Source organism: Dermochelys coriacea, chromosome 5 (assembly GCF_009764565.3).
Source record: "Dermochelys coriacea isolate rDerCor1 chromosome 5, rDerCor1.pri.v4, whole genome shotgun sequence".
NCBI classification, from domain to species: Eukaryota; Metazoa; Chordata; order Testudines; family Dermochelyidae; genus Dermochelys; species Dermochelys coriacea.
In genome coordinates this window covers 58,770,052-58,787,397 of record NC_050072.1, presented here as the reverse complement: position 1 = coordinate 58,787,397, position 17,346 = coordinate 58,770,052, and the positions used below count along the sequence as shown (strand labels likewise).

Genomic DNA, 17,346 nt, shown 5'->3' with positions numbered 1-17,346 from the left:
AGCACAAGCAAACCAACAGATCATTCAATAGCGCAAACAGGGGAACACGCCTGTAATTTAGTATACCTTGACTCAAAACACTTTCCCAAAACAGAACATTTCCATTTTTCAGAACATATTGCTGTACTTTAGAAATATGAATAAAACACAGATATAATGAAACTAAAGATGGGTCTGAACCAAAACACTGGCTCTCACCACTTCCAGATTTTTAGGAGACTGAAACTTTGCATCATGGGATCATCACTATCTGCTGCTTGGAGCATTTTACAAACTGCTTCTCTATGAGATAATCTCTGCTCTCAGTTATCCAGGTTTAAATCCTGAGTAACCCTACTGACTTCACTGGTGGTTTATACCAGAGTGCCTGAGATATGGCCCTATGAGCACAGTAAATGGACATGACCTTGTTCAGTCTCTCACCATTCATATAGGACTAGATGAAAGAAACTGCACACATTCTGCTCTCACATGGACCTACACAATTCCCAGTGAAGCCAATGGGAATGGAATGTAGGTGAGGAAAGAATTGGGTCCTGTATCTGTTCCTTGTTTCTGACACTCACAATAAAGTAGTATTTACTTCTGAAAGAAATCCCAGTGCAAAATTAATTACAGTTATTGCTGATGGTAAATATTCAGTTATAAAGTGAACAAATCCTTTCTAAGCACTGTTATTGCCTTCAGCTCTTTAAAAAGGTTCTAATTCCCTGCTGTCCAGTATTTCTCCTCTTTCATAAACATTTGCTAATTGGCTTCCCTTGGATCCTTTTCTAGGACTATGGGAGTGAGCGTGCAGCTGTCTTTAAAGCCAGTGCCAATTTCACTTCTTGTTTGGCTTGTGGCACTAAAACTTGCATAGTGTTGTTGACTGATACAGTCTTTTTCAAACCTGGAATCTGAAAGATCTAAGTCACGGCTCTCCCATACTGAGGTACAACAGTTATTCTGTCTGACCAACATGGATATTAGTTTATTCATTTTTGTTTCTTTTAGCCCACCCGTGATCATACTCTCCTGCAAAGCCATTTAAAAGACAGTCAAAATATATACGACTTTTTAACTCTAAAAGGTGTTTCTGCAACTCGGAGCTGTTGGGTCAGTTAGTTGGATCATGACTGGCAGACAAAAGCATCAATCAAACTTCACCAAAGAATTTGGCACAAAGTTTTCTCAGACCTGCTTGTCTATTATTTTCCCCAGATAAACTCCCATACCACTCAATAATAAAGAAGATTTTTGTCAGTAGAATAACAAAGACATATTAAAGTATAGTTCTACATTGAAAAAATATTTTAAAATTTTTGGAGGCCCATGTCTGTGGTTTCTCATTGATATCCATATAAAAGATACTGCTCAATTTACAATATGAAGATCTCTTTCCTAACTGCCAGTCCTGCACATTCAGTGTAGGTTCTCATAGTAAAATTGGGTTCTTTCCATCATCAGCATCATCATAAGTGAGATTTCTGCAGGCCAGAATAAGCCCTCATTTACATCTGTGCAACCTTATCAGCAACACCATAGGTTTCAGTCATAGAGTTCTGAGAACACATCTCTAAATAATCATATCTTCATTATCTCCACAAAGGATTATTAGGCAGAACCCAACAGTTCCACGTTGGTATTACAGACTACAGAAATATTAATTTTTATCTGGAGGAGATGTTTCTGCATCTCAGACATACCAGTCTGGAGGAAACTTTTCTGATACTATAAATATCATTAGAGTTGGTTGAAAATGGTAGAGTTTTTGAAAAAAAATTCTAAACAATTTTTGTTTCACAGGTTTCTTATTTATTCATTTTTTTGTGTGAATTTATTGAATATTTTTAAGTTATTCAGTTTTTGTTTTCTCCCCGCTTTATCTGCCTTTTTTCCAGTCCCTCACCTATGCTTCTTCCTTTCGAATTGTCTTATGGACCGATAAGGAGGCATAGTCTGGATAGTTAGAAGTAAGGCTTTATAGGAACTTTAAAACAGAGTTGCATAAGACAAAGGAGAGCCACGTGCTCCTCACTGTGTATCTGGTGAAGCTGACTCTGGACTGCTTCCAACCCTTTCTTCCTGGCCCAATCCCATTCTCTCTAACGCGCTCTGCTCTGAAAGACACTGGACATACTCCTAACACCTTTTTCATTCTGCCATTGAAAAAGGGAAAGAAAAGGAAGGGGAAAAAAAGAGGAGAAAAAACAAACTGGAAAATTTGTATTTTATATATAAAATATGTATTTATTTTATTTGTATTTTAGTTGTACAAATTCATGGACTGGGACCCCACTGTGCTGCATGCTGTACACAAAACAAAAAGAGGATCTCCACCTCAAAAAACTTACAATCTAAGTCTCACAGGAGTGTTGTGCAGTTAAATTCATTAAATGCCCAGTTGCTACTGAGATGAGGTGCCAGACAAGTAGGTAGAAACAACAAATGTGGAATCCTGAAATGCTGGTATTTACAAAGTCACTTTTCTGAGCAGAACCATATCAAAGCCTTAGCTAAGCTAAGCAGTTTTGTGCATTCATTATTGAAAGCCATGATGCATACAACTTCACCTTCTGCATATCAAAACCTTCTAAAATGAATCCAACTTGTTCCTACCTGGTCATCGAGCACTGTTAATTTATAAATCAGCACTGCTCTCCCAGGAGGAAAGGTAATATTGCCCTTAGCTGGGCTCAAGTCTTCTTCAGCTGGGTTTGGGCCACCTTCTACCTGCAAAAAATTCATTTTTCTGATCAACAAATATACAAGACATTTTCAAGACTTACGTAACTTCAGATAAACAGGAACACAAGTCTAATATGTAATGTAATGTATCTAATAAGTCTAATATGGTTGTGTCTGATATTTGAAATAAGCTTTGTGGGATACACAAAGATTCATTGAATATTCAATGGTCTCCTACCTCACAACTCTAAATATTAGGTATAGCAGAGGAAATTTTGATTTCACAAGCCATGTTGCAATAGTTGCAACAAAAGAGCTATTTTGGGTAAATGTGCCTATCTAGCTGAATGTCTAATGGGACAAATCAGAGTAATCATGGTGGAGGGATGGATGGCCAAAAGAATAACTAGAAGAAATTTGCTTCAGTACGGGCCCATGAGAGCTCTTTAGTGTCCACTGATTCATAACTGGTTCTCTTGAATAGCTAAAAGAATGGGGACTATAATTTATTATGCATAATTATCTGGATGGAACTAAATTCTGAGATAGAATTCTAGTGGGAATTGCTTTTGTGGCATTTTTTTCTGGTTTGTGACATTGAAGTTATTTATTTTTATGCAGTTATAATGAAGTTACAAATGAAATCTAATCAAACAACAGGCTACTTAGGGCAGGATGAGAATTTTTACATAGCAGATACTTCATAAGTACTTGTACTATATACTGTGTGATAATATCGACTGATTCTATAGAGGGCAAAATTTCTTTGACACTAATACATAAATAATAAATTGCATAAAAACACATAATACACTGTACTTACATATTAAATATAGAATATAAAATTACAACAGCTCAGTTGGGGTCATAATCAAAGCCCTTCGAAGGCCATAGGACTCTTTCCATTGATTTTAATGAGTGAGGGATCAAACCCTTGGTGGGTATTATGTCCAGTTTTGGGCTTCACATGTCAGGAAAAGATGTGGACAAATTGGAGTGAGTCCAGAGTAGAGCAACAAAAATGATTAAAAAAGACTAGACTAGAAAATCTTTAATCTAGAAAACTTGGGTTCGTTTAGTCTGGAGAAAAGAAGACTGAGGGGGAACATGATAACAGTTTTCAAATACATAAAAGGTTGTTAAAAGGAGGAGGGAGAAAAAATATTCTCGTTAACCTCTGAGGCAATGGGCTTAAATTGCAGCAAGGGAGGTTTAGGTTGGACATTAGGAAAAATTTCCTAACTCTCATGGTAGTTAAGCACTGGAATAAATTGCCTAGGGTGGTTGTGGAATCTCCATCATTGTCTAGCATGCTCTTAAAAACCTCCGATCACCTGTCAGGGATGGTCTAGTTCAGTGGTTCTCAAAGCCGGTCCACCGCTTGTTCAAAGAAAGTCCCTGGCAGACCGGACCAGTTTGTTTACCTGTCATGTCCGCAGGTTCAGCCAATCGCGGCTCCCACTGGCTGCGGTTCACCGCTCCAGGCCAAGGGGGCTGCGGGAAAGGCAGCCAGCACGTCCCTTGGCCCGTGCCGCTTCCCGCAGCCCCCATTGCCCTGGAGCGGAGAACCACGGCCAGTGGGAGCCACGATCGGTGGACGCAGCAGGTAAAGAAACCAGTACGGCCCGCCGGGGCTTTCCCTGAACAAGCGGCAAACCGGCTTTGAGACTCACTAATCTAGCTAACACTCTTGCCTTGAGTACTGGGGACTGGACCAGAAGACCTCTCAAGATCCCTTCCAGTCCTATGTTTTGATAATTATGCTTTCCCATAGACAAGCGAAACTGATCCAGAGATCCACATAAAAGAAGTTTTACTATATATGACATGCAGAATCTAGAGTATACAATTGAAACTTAGGTGGATAAGAAAAATTAAATGAGATATTCAACATTTCAAATGTTGCTAGATTTGAATATCATCCAAGGTACAGTATGGCCTAAATAATCTAAAGTAACTAATGATTTTGCGTGCCTCTCTTCTTGGGTACCAAGCTTGAGATATCTTAAAGGTGCCAGATTTTCAGAAAACCCTGAGCCAACATTTTAAAGTGTTCAAAAGTTAGGTCAAATGGTGAAGTTCTACTGTAACATTTATTTGTAAATATCACTTCAGAACTTCTTTTGACCCATCTCCAAGGAAACTTACCCTTTCTATTTTTTAAAAACCTTTTATTAAACAATTTTTAGTTCTTGCTGACTTATTTTCCAGTGGTGCAAGTTAACATAACATTGTTTATCTTCCTAAGGTTTTTTTTTCAAATCTTGTAATTGAAATGCAAATATTGTATCATTATTTACCGAGATTAAATATTAAATATAACAAATTATAAAGAATATCTACTGTTTTCTAGTGTCTCCCAACAATTGTCCCTCAGATTATAACTGTCTTATCTAACTACAATGTTTTTCAAGTGGCAAGTAAAGCACTGTTTAACAAAATTTAGACAGCAGCAATTAATCCTTTGTTTACATTCAAACATATATAGCAGGACTATGATTCTAACCATGCAGTTCTAAAAAGGTATGCTGAGGTGTGAAGTTGTTTCAACAAACTTACCTCAAAAGTCACAGTCACAGTCCCATAGGTTCCCTTCTCCCTAATTAGAGTCAGAGGCACAAATTCATTTCTACCTGTGGGCTCATTCACTGTGATTAATGCAGACTAATGGGAAGAGAAGGGACAGGCAATCAGGCATTGATCAAATATCTCAACAGAGAGAGAAGAAAAAACTGTTACCATAGAAATACCAAAGTCCCACAAACAAATTAATCCAATCTGTAAACCAGACCATATAATGGTATGACATTTCCTAGCAACCAATTAGTTCAACTAATAAAAAGCTTGAAAGACTTCAGATAAAAATATTAGCAGTGGTTACTTGAGTGCTTTTTTCTTTTTCCTTTTCCCCCCCTTTTTTCTATAAACAAACATTGCTACCATATACAAGCTACATGGCTTGTATCATTAATATTTATAGAAGTTCCTAAGCCAATTAAAAACAGATTTTCTCCCTTCTAAAATAATGTATTAGATAGTTAGATATTTACACTGATTTTAAAATTACAGGACATAATATATATCATGATACTGATTTTCATAAGTAGTCCAATTATATTATTTTACAAATATGAGTTTTTAAATCTATTTTAGCTACAAAGACTTGTTCAGTCAATAAAGTTTAATTCACCCAGAAAACAAGTTTGGGCTATTTCTAAGGTTCTTGTGCCTTATTAGTAAAGGGCCTCCTTGTACAAGGGCCAGCCACATTCAAGATGGAGAGCATAGGCATGGAACTGCCCACTACTAATGGACTGGAGAGCTAGCATGGCCATGGTCCAACCCCCACCACAACACAAGCCAACAGAACTAGCTTAGCATTGCAGGGAGAAGCATGCATTGCAAGTTTTAATAGGTGGTGGAGTCCCTCTAGAACACTATGAGGAATTCTAGCTGAGTCAGCTAGAATTCTTTAAGGGGCTCCAACTGCCGTTCAGCCCCATCTTATCTCCACAATGCAGCATGTAACACTCTGTCTGAAGCACTGCGAAGGGCACTCCAAGCACTGTATTCCAGAAGTACTGACTAATTTATAACATGCTGGTGCCTGTGTGGGATTCTGAGATGCAAGTATAAAAATACTGATAACGGATTAGTAAGGACCACAATATTTTCAGATATCCACAATATCTCTTGGCCAAATTCACCAATGGCATAAGTGAGTGTATATCCATGTAAGACAATAGAGTAGTCCTCAACTTAATTTCACACCAACAGTGAACTGTGTTCTCTAAAATGCACGTAGCAACATTACACATCATGTTATTGCTTTGAAGGAGACAGGGTCTTAAGCTGCACCCAGTGAAATAAATGGGAGCTCTGTTACTGACTTCAATGGGAGTAAAATTGGTCCCAGAGTTAATACAGTATATTACCAACTTGCACAAGGAGAACACTGACTCATTTCACTTGCAAATTGATGAAACCACTAAATAAAGTGAATTCCGCTAGAAGTACTAATCTACAGTTCTTTAAACTTTTGTATGGAGTTCCTGATTTGCTTAAAACCACCAAGGCCCACCTTCCCCTGGGCTGCAAGTTCTATGCTGCATTTCTAGGAAGACTAGCACACAAGCTTGCCCAGTGTGAGAGCAGCCCAATGAAAGCATGTCTGATAGTGTACAGTAGCATTTCAGTCATATATATTTAACCATATTACAGAAATCTGTAACTGGGCTGATTTCAAGTCACAAATGGGAGTTAGGTGCCCAACTGACACAATCTTCTAAGGAAATTAGGGGCATAAATGCCCTTTGGTACCTTTGGAAAATCACTCCTTTACACTATTTAAAATGATTAAGGTATAGAATGTAAAAACATACCATATTGAAGGAAATAATTCCAAAGGCATTGTCATTTGATAAGATTGTTACAGTGACAGACCTTGGTGACCCAAGCTTTATTCCTGCAGATGGTTTCTAAAATTAACAAGACATATGATAAGTAAACCAGTGATTCAGACAGTTTAAAAAAATGCAGTTTTTCAGTAAGAACTTGTTTTTAAATAAATATGTTTTCATTCAAAGTGTGAGTATGTCTTTCCTTTTGTTGTTGTTGGAGCTTTTTTATTTTTTTGGTTGATTCATTGTATTTTTGTATCTGGTTACAAGTTCCAAGAAAAAGATATTCAAGTCAACAGAATGCACAAAAATCACTCTTACTGCTTATGGAAAACACATTCTATAGAGTCTGAGTCTGGTTAAACAATAAAATGCTCAAAAGAAACTTTGAAGACATTAATCATAGTCTGACAATCTATTAATGATACCATAGGAATAAGGAATTAGATATGAAGCATGCAGTCATGCTAGAAACTAAAGAGCTTTTTTTTTAGCATTCTGTATAGGCTGAAATTTTGGAGCTAAGTTTTATATGAATCTACAGGTCATGAGCAGATTGTTTACAGCAGTTTACCATATATATATATATAAACTGATCTTACCCATATATATATATATATATATATATATATATATATATATATGGGTAAGATCAGTTTATGACTTTTCTATTATATTTATATTTCTGAGTTAAATACTGATGGGCAGAGGAAGGGAAGAAGGAAAGGGAAAGGAGGGGGAAATGTATATTTACATTTACCATCAATCATTTGTGCTAACTATGAAACAGAGGGGTAAAATGAAGATTCACTTTTATTGCAGTGACTTTAAACTTTACCATGGACTGTTAACTTTCAAAAAAAGGGAGAAAACAAGCTTCTCCAATAGTTGCCTCATTCTGACATGGATTAACAATATACACTGATCTACCTACATGCTGTTCAAGGTATATTTTTCCAGGGAGGTCTTTTTTCTGAAGCAATGAGGATCATCCTGTTTCCCTACTACTTTTCACCCTTCCCCTTGAAGCAATGTCTTTCTGGGTAGGACAAGGAAGAAAGGAAAAGATTATCTTCAGAACCTCAGTTTTGCTTCTTAATGAACTGGAAACAGTCCCTGTTAAAGTCTCCATAGATGAATATATTGCCTCTGCAGAAAGTTTCAAGCATGGTAAATAAACTCATGTCTTGCATGGAACTGCTAAGAAGTAGCACAAGATTATCAGGTTGCCTGCTGTCCAAACTTTAAGCTTTAGACATGGGGAGCCAAATTCACCACTGAAGTAAGTAAGTAAGCTGCAGCCACATATGCCAAAGTCTTTTTTCTAGTGAAACAGATGAACAAAAAAACTAGCACTTACCTGTAATGTCAAGTAAAATATGAACATCTCATCAGCCTCTGGAAGATCATCATCACAGACTGATATATAAACAGTTCTGTTTGTTTCTGTATCGGGTATGTACGTTGCTGCATATGTGTCAAAAAAGTCACCAGTGTTTTCTCCGTAAATCTACAATAAATACACGTATGAATATCACCTACTCCACACTTTCTATAATTTTCTTCTGACTTTGCTTTACATATTATATATGATGTTTTCTATATATTACTCCTCCCTCAATCTTCACTACCGTCAGTCCAAGTGTTTCTGGACAGATGGCACAGGACAACAACATAGTAAGCAACTTCCTATACCCATGCCAAGAAACTAAGTATGTCACTTATTCACAGCTAGTCATGATCTCATCAGGGAGCCTTAATCCATTCCAGTATGTGACTATCTTGCACATAGCGCAACACAGTGTCATATTTTAAATAGGAACACTATTTTTAAAATACTATTTACAAGAACATGCACACTATACATTATTAGTATAACAAATACTAGTATAGATGCAACAGCTAAGTGCTCTGTATTGTGACGTGATGGTCATGGGTCCAGAAGGAACCTCTGCTTCTCTCTTTCTCCAAGGTAATGAAGATTATATGCATCACAGAGAATTCTGGCAGATGAAGCAGACCATACTCTCTGGCACCCACTACTAGAGTAACATCAATGCTTTTCTAAATAGGGACTGCCTTTTGGTCATTCCATTTGTGTGGAATAATAATATATTTTCAGTTATGAGAATTATTATACATTATTCATTTCAACACTTTCTAGCTATGAATAAATAAAGATTTTAACATAACCTACTTTAAACACACATTTCTTAAATTATTATGTTCTTGCTATATTGCGATCAGTCAACACTGAGCAACACACACTGCCCAATCCTGCTCCCACTGAAGTCAATGCCAAAAATCTCCCATTGACTCACTTGAAAGCAGAATTGTCATTTGACAAATTACAAACCTATTGCTTTGAACCATCAAAGCTATTCAGGCTAGGTGTGCAGGTGTATTGAAGCATTGAGCTGGGAAAGCCAACTGAACCAGTGTGGCTGCAATGCCTCAAGTTACCATCCAAACTAGCATTGAAAGTTTGAACGGAACAAGGCAGATGGAGCTGTTTGTAAGGGTTGAATGGGAACAGTGAAATTAGATTAGTGCTGAGAATGCTTGTGAGAAAGTTCAAGCATTTTGGTATGTGTACACAAAGACCAACATTATCAAATTTGGTTGCCTAAAGTTAGGTACCTAACTATGGATTTAGGTGCCTAACTTTAGGCAACCAAGTTCAATCAGAAAATTTTGGAAAGAGTATTGCCTGAAGCACTATTGAAAAGACCAAAAATTTCTAGTGTGGACAGACCACACACATCTTCCTACAAGAGTTGTTCAAAATTTTCACTTTTCTGAAATTGCAGCATTTTTTGCTTATTTTAATCGGCTGTTTTTCAGCCAGTTTATAGAATGGTTGCACTTTTTCAAAATTTAAAAAGAGTCTGAATTTTTTAATGTTCACTTCTTACATTTATTGCACTATTCTGTTGCTCCTTAATATATATTAAAGCCACAAAGATGCATGTCTGCATATCATACAATCCATATACATGCTAAATTAAGCCTATTACCACTCTTGACACTTACAGCGTTTAATAACTTTCTTCAACTTTTTATTTAAAATGCAATAAAGTCAAGCAATTAACTAGTACATTGTCAATATATAGGGCTATGTTTTATTTTCTAATCTCTTAGTTTTCTGTTTTTTCAAAACTGTTTTCCACTTGTTTTAGCCAAGGGATATATACCAAGGTATTGATGCAGTAATTATATGAAAAATGTTTATTCAGTTTAATTGGAATCATAGGGTTTTCACTCAACTTTTCCTTCTGTATTTTGTCATCTATACAGGACCAAACCCAAAGCAGAAACTTATGGGTGCCAAATTCCAGTCTCTCTCCCCACAAGTGCAATGCTCTTCCTCAGAACAACCACAATAGCCATATAGTACTTCTATAAAACTAACAATAGCTATATTAAAGTATAAGCTTTATTAAAACAATGTGAAAATATTTGTAATAGCATCCTGGCCCCTTTCAATATAAAAACTAAAGAATCTGTCATCTTACATGTTTTACAAGAGCACCAGTTTTCAAAGACATTCATGCCTTCTCTAGATTTTATACCCAGTGCACTGTCCTCTGGAACATCAATTTCTAACCCTTTTAACTCAAATAATATGCATCGTCCATTTTTGAGCTCAGAAGAGTACAATGTTTGGTGACCGTATACAAATATGGCACATTTCTCTGGATCTACACAAAATAAAAAGTAGCTGACGCAGTGCACACATCTTCCCTCATCTGGGGAATTCTACCACCCTCACTCATGTTGAGTAGAAACTTACTCTGCAAATTCTCATATTGATTTCAATATGACTATATAAAAAGTATGGTACTTCTCAATGTGAGTAAGGGAAGCAGAATCAGGCCTGTGATTAACAGTAGCTAAGAAATAAAGAAAACAATGTAAACACAATCTAATCTCTCAGATCATTGTGTCCTGACTTCTACATAGCAGGTGCGTCTCAGGATCGATCTTCCTGTTTCCCTTCTGAATGGGCAAATCTCTTTTCTATCTTTCCTTAATTGGCCTTTTTTTGAAGTAATAAAGCCACATGCCTAATTAATGAAGTTACTAAAGAGGTACAGCTGTTGTCCCTCAGCCCAGAAAAACTGGAGAAGGAAAAATTCTCTTCTCCCACACTTCGAGAGTGGACTTTCAAGTACCAGCTAGAATCCAAATCATACTGCCCTATAAGCTCACGGAGCTCCACCAGGAATAGTAGTTGGCTTTCTGAGTAGCTATCAGTAGCCTGAAAACATTTCTATTGGCACAGTCAATGGAAATTTCCTCGCTTGTAGCAATTGGGTATTTCTGACTCAAAACAGTCCCCACAGTGAGCCTCAAGGGTACCTGGCGTATAGCTAGGTCACTGCAGTGACCCAGTTAAGAAAGAAAGAAAGAAAGAAAGAAAGAAAGAAAGAAAGAAAGAAAGAAAGAAAGAAAGAAAACATATCAGCAGCAGTCAATATTTCATACAGATATCCAAATTTCATTTAAAAAGAGGGGAACTGGTAGTTTCTTACCGATACAATTGCTGTGATGTTAGCTGGGTCTCCTGTCCTTTCAATAACAAGACGTATAACTGTTGTACTAGTTTCATGAACTACAAATTCTGTTTGCCCAGTAAACTTTACTTCTGTTTCTCCAGATGTGAAGCTGATGAATAATGCTAAAAGAAGGTTAACTAATAAACAAGCAGAGGGCATACCTATAAAAAAAAAGAGTTTAAGAATAAAAGAAGTTGATGTATTTAGTATATAGGAAACAATTTCTACAAATCACTGACTTACAGCCAACATTTCATATTCTACTCATTTCTTTTTTTAATTAAACTTGTTTTATTTTATTATAATTTGATGAATAATTGGATATTTTCTCATTTCAGAGAGAAATATGATATAAACCCTAAGGATCATATTTTCAGTAAGATTCACATAATTATCAAATGCAGAGTTTTGTATTCACATCCGATCCACTCACCTCGTGCCGGATTCTGACAAAATTACTTGTATCCTTTGGGCCCAATCCTGCAATCTCTATTCAATCTTCCAAATATCAGTTTTGCCTGAGTAATGACTGCAAAGAGCAAGCCCAAAACATGCACAGGCCACAATTCTGAGCAAACTGGATGATATATTTCAGTGGTGCAGGGCTGGGCCTATATTTTGTAGGTACAAATAACACTGCCTGCTAAATTCTACTTCCTATGGTATATTTTTGAATTCGCCATCAGGATCTCTGATACTCTACACTATTTAGTGTGTATATATTTGACCTATATTTTTATTACTGTTTCTCTCAGCCTCTCTCAGATTCCTTTCAGATTTTTTTTTATTACACCCAGTTGTGGCATCATGTTTTAATGAGACTGTGAACTCTTCAGGGTTGGGACTCTCCCTTAATATGTCGATGTATCCTTTTCTCTTAGGATAGAGCAATCTAAGACTCAGCTGGATTTGAGTCCCCTTACTCAGGGCCAAGTCCAGTGGCAAGTTGAGCATCCCTCAAGTGCCAGTGAATTCAATGGGAGTTGAGAGTGCTCAGCATTTTCCAGAGGTACAACGCATGTTGCAGGATTGGTCCCCAATGGAGACAATTTTCTTTAGATAGAGTTCCTTCAGCTGATGAAAACAGTATTATAATTTTATTTTTAGATATCTCTCCACAACATACCAACGATTTTCTTGTGAAATGGCAATTCACACATGTTCTAAGTAATGAATGTGCTGACAAGAATGGTCATTGACACAGAGAGCGCATTTTGAATGTTTGTGGAAAGTGAGTATCAAATTTTTAATCAGGATGTATTCAAAGAGTGACTGTGGTTCTAAAAACTATGCTCATCCAGTAATGTAAAAGAAATATGTGATTGCCCTAATCTTGCAATGAACTCTGCACAGGCAGATCTCTGAAAAAAATGAAGCTTCACACAGACCCAGGACTCTGCCCAAGCAGAACTTATAGCAGGATCAATGTGATCGGTGTCCAGTCAAAATAGGATGAATATTGCACTGTGTATATTCACAATGAACTGAAAACAAGCTACAGGCCAAGAATAATTCACAGAAATCATGTATTGAATAATTTTGAACAATAAATAAACTCAAGAAAATTACAACCTTGTCACATAAAATTTACAAACGGAAAAAAAAGACAAGATTGTTTGTTTAAATTATTAGTAATAAGTTATTCACTCAGCTCTATTGAACACTATCTTGCGAACAGCTGGGTAGTGAAAACACACAGACAGATATTATCCAGAAGACAAAATCAGTGACGGAGCAGCTATCATCCCGATGAAACAAATGATCCATTTTACAACCCATTTGAAATGTGTTTAATTATTTCTGATAAGAATGTCACCCAATAAAATATTTTTTGCTTGAGGAATTTCACCCCACCACAAACTGAATCTTTATTACCATGGGTACAATCCCACAAGCCTTTTATCTTCAGAACTCCCATGGATTTTAAATGAGAGTTGTGCATGTAAAAGGCTTTCAGGATCAGCCCCCCGAGTTTCAATATTATCTACATTACGGACTGGCCAGCAACCCCAACTCCTCCACCCCACTCCTCCTCAACCTCTTTCAAGTATGTGCACCCCCATGTCTGCATGAAGGGAGCAGTAAATGAACTGCCCTCAAGCTCAAGGTCTGCAATTGTTACAACCCTTGCATGGGGCATGCAACAAGAAGGGAAGTTCTTCATACACTCCTTTCCCCATGCACACCTATACAAGGGTCTGTCACAATCTGCCCTTATGAGGTAACTTTCCAAGTACAGGAAAATGGTGTCAAGGAAAAAGAGCCACTTTAAAGAGATATGATGACACTCATTGAACAAACAACTCACACTTACAGGATCCAGAGTTACAGCATAAGATTTCAACTAAATTAAAACTTAAAAAGTTTTGGAAGGGATATAAAAACAAACTTCTAACCAATGGGAATTAGGATAAAACTTCCCCTATGGGCAGGTTACCCCATAACTACCTAGTACAGGGTTTCTTGCATCTTTGCCTGAAGCATCAGGTATTGAACACCATCAGGGACAGAATGCTGGACTAGATAGACAACTGGTCAGATGAAGTAAGGCAATTCCTATATTATTGTGACTCTGTAGGAAAGTTACCCACATTAGTCACCTACTAATACCTATCCATTTAACTATGAGATGTTCTGACACAAAAAAACAAAAACAAAATAATTGAGGACAAAAAGGACAGAGCAAAAAACTAAAGATTAAGAATGAAAACCCAATCCTGTCATTTCTATTAGAGTGGAAGGCTCTAGGCATCTCACAGGACTGAGAAACAAGAAAGCTGACTATGACTAATCTAAAAATGATGTGTATTGGTCTCTACCCTAAATTGCTCTCCAGAGTATAAATGTTATCTTGAGCACCTATATTACAGCTTGAATGTGAATAGTCAGTGTAACCTTTGTAAACTTTGAGACAATTACATAGTCTGCAAATGCAGGCATCATCTATATGCAACTGAAGAGTTTGTTGACCTTTTCGCTTCAGCTGTTACCTTGTCATAGACTTAGCAAGTAGCTTCCCACGGGGTGTGCTGCAAGTAAATAATACTGAAAATATGATCCTTAGGGGGCAAGGTTATAAAGTTTAGAATTACTTGAATTCTATTACCTCTACTAGGGGACATTCTAAAACTATAGGATTACTCCTGTGGAACAAGAGAGGTTTCATAATCATGCCATCAATTATTCAGTAGGTGAGAATTCTTCCTCATTAAATTATTTGAACTATGATTTGCTGTGTGCAACCTGCCAAAAATGACCTTATCTCTGTCCATATTAAACCAACTTTAAAATATTACAGCTAGTAAAAGTAATGTAAATCAAAACTTGAAGAGTTCAGCTCATGGGACTCAAAATATTATCCAAGGAGCCAGTATAGCTCACAGTACTTTACTTTATAAAATGCTAGTCATGATTTATATACTGACTCCTCCAATCCTGCAAAGATTTACACATGTGTTGAACTATACACACAGTGAGTAGTCCCATACTAATCATATTGCATCAAGTGTCTTTGCAGGATTGGGCCTAAATTATTTTTTTCTGTGACAAGAATTATACATCTTTTTACCTATTGCATCATATTAATATTGATAATTTTATCTTTGACTTTTCATATTTATATTGAAACTACTGTAGTTTTTCCACAGTAAAAATACTAAACTTTTAATAGATAATACACTCCATCCTGCAATGCTGCTAAATTACTAATGTTTATTGGGCCCAATTCTGCCACCTCGCATCCTTTAATAGGAGTATTGCTTTTTAGAGGACTGAGTGAGAAGGAATTTGAAGACAAGATTCAAATCATATAAAAATATAACATACGTTGCCACAACTGCTACTGAGTGTGGGGGGAAGGGAGAATATAACAAATCTTTAAGAAAAGGGATCTAAACAGCCTTTGTGACTCTGTAGCCTAGGAAGTCAAATAGAACCTCAATGGGCCAACAGCTGTGAAGGTCAATTTGGGCTGGATAGAGCCATAGCAAATAGAAATTTACAGTGTTAATAGTAGCTTCAAATGATGTTACACATTGTAATCCTGGATACTAAAAATGAATGGGCTTATTCTAAGGGTTTATATAATCAAGAATATTTAAAAATAGCTCCCAAAAGAAAATAACAGACCTTTAAAGACAGTGAAGGATGCTGTAAATCCCAAAATTACACCCTTGTTAGACATTCAATTTAAAAATCATAGGACTTTTTAAAAAGTAATGCTACTTAGCAGTAACACACAGTTTCTTAGCTAAATATAGCATTTTCTGGAGCATATTTATGTTTCTACAGAAAGAGCAAACTCCCAGTATAGGATAGGAAAGATTACTTACTGATCCTATAAAATATTTTCTAAAATATCATAAATCACAAATAAGTCATAGACTATATCACCTCTGTTCTGCTCCCTCTGACAATTCATGTTTACTGTCACCAAATAGCATGTTACAAAAAAAGCATTAATGCAGTCTGGGTATGCATTTCATTAAGCTGAAAGAATGTTACACACTGGTTTTAAACTACCACACTTCACAATGTCAGTGCTGCCTTAGGAGATGCCATAGTTGAATAGCAGTTTGATGACATGGTTTTCACTTCAAAGACATGCAAGCCAGATGCCCCAAAAGCATACAAGCTTTTCTGATACTTTGTACTGTTATTTTCTCTGTGGCTCCTTTTACTCACATATTATTCATAACCTTTCAGAAGAAAATATTGCCCATTCTTGCACCTAAGTTTCTAAGATCACATCGAATTATTCTAAGATTGGACTTCAGTTACGCTGCGTTTTGCTTCTGGGCCCTGATACCGCAAAGACTTACAGCATTCTTATCTCTACACATTGTGAGTTATTCCACTGAAGTCAACGGTGCAGATCAAGGGGTGAGGGTAGTGAAGATTGCCTTATACTCAAACATTATGATGCTGAATATTTCCCAACCACCAAATCAACAACATAAATTTAGGTTTTTTAAATTTAATTTTAGAAGGTCTTTTCCACAGATTTTTATACCCTGACTTTTACATTTGATAATCAAAAGCCTTTAAAATGGAAGGCACCACTCACTTTCTCTGGGGTGGGGACTCTGGAGGATGGTGGCACACACTCAGTCTGCAAGAAAGGATCAACATAGAATGGGAAACGGCAATGAAGGGATCTGAACTTGAAAAGGCAGTAGCCAGGTCATGATCCGACATTAAAGGAGAAGGACAGTGCAGGATAGCAAACTAGGAAGAGAAAAGAGAGGAGAGAAGAGATCATGAATGGGGGAAGCAAAAGGAGATAAGCATCCGGAGCCAAGACTAGCTTGCATGGCTGATGATGAGGGGAACATGGTAGGGGATATGGGTAGATGTTTTAGAGTGGAGTGATCTCTTCAGATCTGTGACTATTTTGTATTGCTTACTTTCACATTGTACTCAGTGTACACTAAAGTGTATAGGTATAGCACATCAAGGTTATAGCATCTATCACATTCCTTCCTATCTATCCCCATTACCACCCCTCAACTACTATACACGCAGCCAAGCAAAACCTGAAAAGAATGGCTTGTGTGTTACTCTGCAGTGTGAGCAGCATGATGGCCATCTCGGGCTGCCAGACAGTACCCTATCCTCAACTGGGTTTGTTCCACTCTGCACCCTGCAGGATCTTTTCCTGAATCAGTGTGGAGTCAAAACTGCTCTTTCATCCTTAAAGGCAGTTTCTCCAGAGCACG

At 37.0% G+C, this 17,346-nt stretch overlaps 1 protein-coding gene across 1 annotated transcript in view; it reads right to left on the bottom strand.

The window, feature by feature from the left end:
• Positions 1–11,845, bottom strand: part of LOC122460127 (adhesion G-protein coupled receptor V1-like) — a 60,728-nt gene extending 48,883 nt beyond the window's left edge. The window contains exons 1-5 of the mRNA XM_043514161.1: positions 11,606–11,845; positions 8,431–8,580; positions 7,053–7,148; positions 5,230–5,334; positions 2,602–2,715 (exon numbers count right to left, since the gene is read on the bottom strand). Coding sequence (XP_043370096.1) covers positions 2,602–2,715; positions 5,230–5,334; positions 7,053–7,148; positions 8,431–8,580; positions 11,606–11,788 — 648 coding nt within the window. The 5' untranslated portion in view covers positions 11,789–11,845. The remainder of the gene's footprint in view (positions 1–2,601; positions 2,716–5,229; positions 5,335–7,052; positions 7,149–8,430; positions 8,581–11,605) is intronic.
• Between the last annotated feature and the right edge of the window lie 5,501 nt (positions 11,846–17,346).